This window comes from Crocuta crocuta, unplaced genomic scaffold (genome assembly GCF_008692635.1).
Source record: "Crocuta crocuta isolate KB4526 unplaced genomic scaffold, BGI_CrCroc_1.0 scaffold528, whole genome shotgun sequence".
Classification (NCBI taxonomy): Eukaryota; Metazoa; Chordata; class Mammalia; order Carnivora; family Hyaenidae; genus Crocuta; species Crocuta crocuta.
The window spans coordinates 1,163,894-1,170,976 of NW_027530010.1; the positions used below are offsets into that span (position 1 = coordinate 1,163,894).

Consider the following 7,083-nt stretch of genomic DNA (forward strand, 5'->3'; position numbering starts at 1 on the left):
CGGGGGGGGCCTGTCCCCCCCCCCGCCTGCAGCCCCCACACCGGCTTCGATCCCCAGCTCCTAGGGCCGCCCCCCATGCCTCCCTTCCCTGCTTGTGCCCCGTAACTCTTCACCTCACACGGAGACCCACAGAGGGCAGCTGGGGAGCCCCTGTGCTAAGTGGGGCCCTCCTTCGGGCTCATCACCCCCCACCCGCCTCCCCACTTCTGACCGGGCTAAACCACACACAGGCCGCTGTGCAAGGGGCTGCACGGTGTCAACCCCACTCAAGGGGCGTGTGTGGGTGGAGAGCGTGGTCTGAGGCTGGGCTCTCTGTCCCCTTTTCTCCACATGCAGAGCAGCCCAGTGCGGTCCCCCAGAACGCCCGGGACCCCCGCAGAGGGCCCTGCTGACGCCGGGCGCCAAGGTGAGTCGCGGATACCAGAGGAGAGAGGCCCCACCTTGTACGAGCATCCAGCGCGGGCCCTGGGCCCTGGGGCCGGGGTGCTGAAGGCCCTGGAGTCAGGGGCGTGGGTCGGGGGAGGCAGGCCCAGCAGCGGAGTCCGGCCTGGAGTGGGCGGGGCAGTCACCCAGAGGAGGGGCTGCTGAGCTCTCCGAGCTGGCCAGGCTGGTGGCCGTGAGAGGTGGGTCTGCGGGTGCTCCCAGCAGGGGTCCCTGGAGGGCAAGGGGTGGTGCTGCCCAGAGAGGGCCCTCGGTGTGCCACGACCTGACGAGGCCCAGGTCACCGTGTGTAGAAGGGCTGGTGAGTGCCCCCTGAGTCCCCTGGAGGCGACGGCAGGGGTGTGTGTGTGGGGGGGGGTCTGCATGCTCGCTCCACCACTCAGCACCCCTTCTGCACGCAACTGAGTAACAGCATGCACAGCCCCCACTGCCTCTGGGGCCCCGGCTGCCCCTCTGTGGCACTGACCCCTCTCTGCCCACCCCTGTCTCTGTGCCCACCGCCTGCCCGCCCACCCCCACCCTGCCTGTCCGCTCCTCCTGCTCTCTCAGCAGGCCAGTGCTCTTGGCTTCCCGGCCCCCCCCTCCAGGCCGCTGCCTCCTGACCCTGTGCCCAAGAGACTCCAGGTAACTCCAGGCCAGGCCCCAGCCTGGCCCAGGGCAGGTGGGGGGCTTGGTGCCCAGCTGCAGCTCTCACCCTTGTCCCCTGCCAGTGGCGCTCTTCATTAGGGGGCTGGGGTGCCCCTCAGCCTTCAGACACCCTGAGCCCCAGAATCAGCAAAGGGTGAGCCTCCTGCCTTGGTCTCTACCACCACCTGGTGGTCAGTGGCAGGACTGCAGCTGGCCGGGGGACACCCCTGGGCCATCCCTTCCTCCCCTGAGGTTTGCGCCAGCGGGCACCCAGGCCCTGCGCACGTGCCCCTTCTCTCCTGCCCTCTGGCTGCCTCTGCATGTGGAGCTGAACCCCTCGAGAGAACCCCTGCCTGCCCCTTGGCCCTGCCTGTGCTCTCACCGCGCTGCCCCTCTCTCTGTTCAGGCTGAGCTGGCCGACCGGCCCACTCCCCCCACTCGCCCTCTGCCCGCTGACCCGGTGGTGAGGCACCCGAAGGTAACAGTGGGGGGAGAGAAGGGCACAGCCTCTCCCCTGCCCAGGGCTGTGTGCCAGGAGCCCTGGGAGAGGTGGCCATGGTGAGATGCCCCCTCTGTGCCTGACGGCACATCCGCTGGTGCCCTTTACTGGTGACAGGTTTGTCTGGAGACAAAGGTGACCCCCGAAGCCGGCCCCACAAGCTGGTGTCCCCAGCAACCGGGTGGGCGCCACGACACCCCCCCAAGCCAGCCTCCTGCCTTCTCTCTCTCTGTCTCTCTCTGGCTCTCTGTCCCTCTCTCTCTCTGGCTCTCAGGGGCCCAACAAGCCTCCACCCCCGAGGAAGCCACTGCCTGCCAACCCCCAGGGCCGGCGCCCTTCGGGTGACCTGCCTGGCCCAGGAGCTGGAACCCAATCCGTAGTGGTCCCGTCCAGGTAGGCGAGCAGGGCCACGGAGGGTGGGCGGGAGGGGTGAATGGTCTGGGGAAAGGGCGCCTCTGACCTCTTCACTTGGCTTCTGGCACCCCAGGCCTGCGCCGCCGCCCCCAGCAGCGTCCTCGCTCTACCTCTGACCCCTGCTGAGGTTCCGTGGCCTGAAACCCGGACCTAGGACTTCAAGAGGCGACCGGTCCCTGGAGTCCTCCTCCATGACCCAAGGAGCCGGAGCCTGGACTCGCTCCCCTCGCCCCCCCCCCCCAAGACTCCAGACGCAGCCGCGGGCCGCGGAGCAGCACCCTAGGGACCCGCTCACGCTGTGGCAGCTGGAGAGGGGAGGCGCTGGGCTGGGCTGAGGGAGGTGCACACAGCCTGTCCCCGCTCTGGTGCAATAAACGTGAGGTCTGGGCAGCGCGCTTGGGAGTTTGTTGGCCCTGGGAAGGCCCGGTCGCCCCTGATGCGGTTCCAGGCCTGACCGCCAGGAGACGCTGCCGCCTCGGTCGAAGGCGGGCCAGGGAGGGCGAGTCCCCGCCAGCTCGGCGCGTGTCCCCAGGATGCTCGCGGCTGGTGTCTGCCCGGGCTGGGATGACTGCACGCCATCCAGTACCACAGGGGCTGTAAAACCCCGGGCCACCCCCCAGTCGCCGAGGCCTCGCCCCCAGGTCTGCGCGGCCCCCACAGGCGGCCAGTTCGTCCCCACCCTCTGCCCGGTGGCTGGGAAAAGTGGCTCTGGCGGTGTTCTCAGAGCCCCGGGGCCGGGGCGGAGCGGGGCGGCGGCTCCCACGATCCCCGGCCGCGCACCTGCCTCCTCCCCGCCCCCGTCGCCCCACCTGAGGGCTGGGGAACAAAGGTGCATTGTATAGGCCGCAGTCCGCCTCATTCTTTCGTCTTCGGGAATGGGGCCGCGTGGGCCCCCAGCCCAGAACGGAGGTGTGGGGCGGGCAGGGGCCGGCGCGCAGCCCGAGGGGGGCACGGGCCCNCGACGTTCTCACGCAGAGCCGGACGGGCTTCAGGGATCCCCGCCGCTGCCTCGCGTTTCCCCCATGCCGGCCGCAGGGCGCGCGCTCCTCTCCGAACCGCCCAAATCTGCAGTAAGGCCTCCTACCCGGGACGAACGCAGACGCCCTAGACGCGACCCCCCAAAACGGACTCCCAGACGCCGCCGCACGGCGCCCCTCCCGGCGCCTCGCGCCGCGGCGCGCGCCTCGGCGCCCAGAGAGTTAACCCGAGTTGGCTCCGAGAGGGGAGGCGGGGGCGCGCCCCNCTTGCTCGGTCTCCTCATCTCTTTCGCTATCTCTGCTTTCATCTCCCTCACTGTCCGCCCTTCTATTTCTGTCCAGTCCCGGCCCTGCCCTTCCAGCTGAATCACCTTTGGGCAAGTGGGTTGACCTCCCTAACCTCAGTTATCTCATCTGTAAAATGGGCTCATAATACCTGGTATCCTGGGAAATAGAGCTGGCTGGCTGAGGTCACGTGTGCGAAGGAAGTGTAGGCTGTACAGACAAAAATTATTATTTCTTTCCCCCGAGCCTTTGAACTTCGGTATTTTCGAGTGTTTTCATCTTCCTCCCCAGTTCTCTGTGCCTCTCTCTGCTTTCTCCATCTGTTTGCCTTTCTGATAGTCGAGACGATCTGTGACTCTGTGCATTTGCTCACTCACTAACAGGCACTCCGCGGTGTGCCGTGTGCCAGGGCGTGTGCTGGGCTGCGGGGTGTACAGATAAGACCTGGGCTCTGGCCTCTTCAGCCCGAAGACCCCCGGGGAGGGCAGCCCCCCACAAGCCGAGACGATATCAGCACCACGTGATAACAACTATTGTCCTCCAGTCCCCAGGGCCCCTCTCTGTTCCAGACCAGCGCCTCTGAATCACTTGAAGAACTTGTTAGAAATTCAGGTTCCTAGCCCCCAACCCTGAGGTTTCTGGCTCATTCATTCAGTCTACAAGTATTTATTGAGCGTTTGGACAAGACACTTTTCTAGGCACTAGGGACATTCTGGAACAAGTCCCACCAAGGCCCGGCTCATGTTCTAGCCGGTCTGAGCTGAGCCCAGGAGTCTGCATTCTCAGTNGGGCCTCTGCTCCATGTCCCACATTTCCTTGTCCTGGAGGAAAAAAGGAGGTCCCCCCCCCCACTCCTCCTTTCTCTCTGTCCGTGGCATCCTCTCCGCTAGTGAAAGCAGTCTTCCTGTCCCTGCTTCTGCCGACGGGGTTGGTGCCCCCGCCCCCCCCCACGGTGGGACTGCGCTGCGTGCCCCTCCCTCTGTGCCCCAGCTTTGTGTGCCCCAGCTTTGTGGCAGCCCCCACCTGACATCTGTCAAGTACAAGGTGATGTGTGTCAGACCCTTCGTCTGGGGCTACAGAGCCGGGTGGCAGCCCCCACCTGAAAACGTAGGGCGTGCTGCGTGGCCTTCTTGTGTGCGAGCCACGTGCTCGTGGGCGCTGCGGTCCCTTAGCCTCTCAGGACCTGTGAACTGGTGACGCCACCCATGTTTTGACTGTCTCCCAGAGTTGCCAGGCTGGGACGCTCAGGCCCTCCTGGGGTGGGGTGGGGGAGAGGCTGGCGGGGAGCACCGGGAGGGGTCTCTCCGACCCCCACACGCCTCCAGCCCACACCTGCCTCATGCCCGCAGGCTGCTTGGGGGAGACGCTGCGGTGGAGCTGGGCCTCAACGATTACCTAGACATCTTCTGCCCGCACTATGAAGGGCCGGGGCCCCCGGACGGCCCCGAGACGTTTGCCTTGTACATGGTGGACCGGCCGGGCTATGAGGCCTGCGAGGCCCAGGCGCCGGGCGCCTTCAAGCGCTGGGAGTGTGCCCTCCCATTCGCTCCCTTTGGCCCCGTTCGATTCTCGGAGAAGATTCAGCGCTTCACACCCTTCTCCCTTGGCTTCGAGTTCTTGCCTGGAGAAACCTACTACTACATCTGTGAGTGAGGAGGGGCACACCGGTGATGGCCGGGGCGGGCAGGGGAGGGGCACCTGGCCTTGCTCAGGCCAGGCGGGCAGCCTGAGTCTAACCCTGAGCAGGGGGACATCTAGGGTGAGCTCCCAAGAGGAGGAGAGAGCCGGGGGAGCCAGGGAAGGGGCCATGATGGGAGCACAGGGAGTCTGGCGCCAGGACGTGGCCAGAAGACGCATCGCAAGGGTCTGAGGTGTGCAAACCAGCCTGTGCTAACTTCTACCCCCAATCCCCCCACGCAGCGGTGCCGACCCCGGAGAGTTCTGGCCGCTGCTTGAGGCTCCAGGTGTCTGTCTGCTGCAAGGAGAGGCGTAAGTGGGGGGGGCGGGGGGAAGGGCGGGCAGCCCCTGGGCCCCCGAGAGTGAGGGGAGCAGTGGGGACACTCTGGAGGCATCAGGCCCAGAGGGGGCCAGGTGGGGCCTTTTGCTTTGTGGGAGCTTCCACTGTACCCCTTTGTAAATGTTTTTTAATGTTTGTTTATTTTTGAGAGAGTGTGAGGGGGGGAGGGGCAGAGAGAGAGGGAGACACAGAATCTGAAGCAGCTCCAGGCTCTGAGCTGTCAGCACAGAGCCTGACGTGGGGCTCGAACCCACGAACCGTGAGATCATGACCTGAGCCGAAGTCAGATGCTCAACTGACTGAGCCCCCCAGGCGCCCCCTGGCAACCCTTTATGCCAGGCCAAGGGATGGCATCTCCAGGGCAATATCCTTCAAGCCCTGGGCTGAACTGGGACTGGAGCGAGCAGTGGAGCGGGAGGGCAGTGAGGAGGCCGCGGGCAGGGAGGGTCCATCAGTGCAACCCTCCTGCAGAGTCTGAGTCGGCACATCCCGTCGGAAGCCCTGGAGAGAGCGGCACTTCCGGGTGGCAAGGGGGAGGAGCTCCCAGCCCCCTCTGTCTCTTGCTGCTGTTGCTGCTCCCGATTTTGCGCCTGCTGCGAGTTCTCTGAGCCACGCGGACCCCCCCTGCTATCCCAGGAGCCAGAGCCCTCATAGGACTCCCCGGAGGAGGGGCCCCGAGCGTCAAGCCAACCAGACCAATGGAAGAGTGCTGGGAGAGGTTGGGCTGGCCCCTCGTCACCAGCTGAAGAGTTGCTGCCGGGAGCTGCACACAGCCCTGAACCCCCACCCCCCAGCCCAGGCAGGACAGACAGGGTCTCAGGCAGCTACTTTGATGTTCTCCGCCCATCCCCCCAGCAAGACTGGGATTTGGTGGGATGGAGCCCTTGAGCCTGTGGGGGGCCAACACGGAAGACCTGGGGACAGGTGAATTGCCAGACCTGGACAAGGACGAGGCCCAGGCCCGCGACCTGTGCCCGGCCCCCTGGGGGCCAGCTCCCTGGGGCAGCACGCCCCCTCCCCAGGGGGCCACTCGCTTGTCTTCTGTGAAGACGGACTTGCCACGAGGCTGGACATCATGCCAGTTTGTATTTTTATAAGTGTCTGGACTAAACCCTCAATAAACCACCCCCTTATGCTGTTCTCCCCGACCCACTGCCCTCTGGCCCCTTCCCTGCGGCCTCTGCTCTCAGCTTGGCTCCGCCTGACCTCCGCGCACGCTGTGCCCAGGCCACCCAGTCCAGGCCCAGGGCACCCCTCTGGGCGGCGTGGGGTGGGTGCCAGCGGCAGCTGTAGAGCTTGGCACCCTCTCCCGCCTCCCTAGCTGGCTTCCTGTGCTGCGGAGGGGCAGATGCTCCTGACAGCCCACCGGCTGGGGCCCTGGCCCTGCGGGGGGAGCGCCGAGCGGGGTGCCGGCGGCAAAAGCAAGGGTTGCTGGAAAGACAGCGCGAGCTTCAGAACGCCTGGGTCCCTGCGCGCTGGGCATCCCTCCCCCTCCCCAGGGGCAGTCTGGGCGGTGCCTGGCCTAGAACTGCGAAGGTGGGGTCAGATCAAAGCTTCCTTCCCCAGCGGCTTCTTTGTTCTTCGCTTTTATAAGGAGGAGGGGGTGGGGCCGAGGAGGGAGGGCCCCCTCTGCTCTCAGCCCCACACCATCTCTCCCTCCTCTGGCAGGCGAGGCTATGATCCGCCACCTCCCCCCCCCACCCGACCAGAGTCCTCTTTCTGGACGCATCCTGGGTGCAGCCCGGGGAAGGGGCGCCCCTTCCCCCGCAGCTGTGCCCCGACCGCCGGGGTGCCCCGCAGCCTCCCCTGGCACCGTGCCGGCC

General features: G+C 66.1%; 2 protein-coding genes across 3 annotated transcripts in view; both read left to right on the plus strand.

The window, feature by feature from the left end:
* The window catches only part of ADAM15 (ADAM metallopeptidase domain 15), a 9,647-nt gene extending 7,273 nt beyond the window's left edge, over window positions 1-2,374 (plus strand). Inside the window, 6 exon segments of the mRNA XM_077764056.1 lie at window positions 337-406; window positions 991-1,065; window positions 1,475-1,546; window positions 1,685-1,837; window positions 1,839-1,960; window positions 2,055-2,374. Of these exon segments, the coding sequence (XP_077620182.1) occupies window positions 337-406; window positions 991-1,065; window positions 1,475-1,546; window positions 1,685-1,837; window positions 1,839-1,960; window positions 2,055-2,097 (535 nt within the window). The 3' untranslated portion in view covers window positions 2,098-2,374.
* Window positions 2,375-4,554: 2,180 nt separating this feature from the next.
* EFNA4 (ephrin A4) lies at window positions 4,555-6,401 on the plus strand. 2 transcript variants are annotated; one of them, XM_077764031.1, is made up of 3 exons: window positions 4,555-4,888; window positions 5,164-5,232; window positions 5,732-5,988. In XM_077764031.1, exons 1-3 carry the CDS (start codon window positions 4,708-4,710, stop codon window positions 5,866-5,868), a joined length of 387 nt encoding a protein of 128 aa, XP_077620157.1. In that variant the 5' UTR covers window positions 4,555-4,707; the 3' UTR covers window positions 5,869-5,988. The 2 variants fall into 2 exon arrangements, with proteins under 2 accessions (XP_077620157.1, XP_077620156.1); XM_077764030.1 differs by having other exon boundaries at window positions 4,615-4,888; window positions 5,897-6,401.
* The last annotated feature ends 682 nt before the right edge of the window (window positions 6,402-7,083 follow it).

Excerpts from the sequence above, each read along its gene's own strand:
- EFNA4 (XM_077764031.1), top strand. The coding sequence starts at position 4,708 with ATGGTGGACCGGCCGGGCTATGAGGCCTGCGAGGCCCAGGCGCCGGGC. Across the intron at positions 4,889-5,163 it reads AGAAACCTACTACTACATCT|CGGTGCCGACCCCGGAGAGT; the intron begins GTGAGTGAGGAG and ends CCCCCCACGCAG. Across the intron at positions 5,233-5,731 it reads TGTCTGCTGCAAGGAGAGGC|AGTCTGAGTCGGCACATCCC; the intron begins GTAAGTGGGGGG and ends ACCCTCCTGCAG.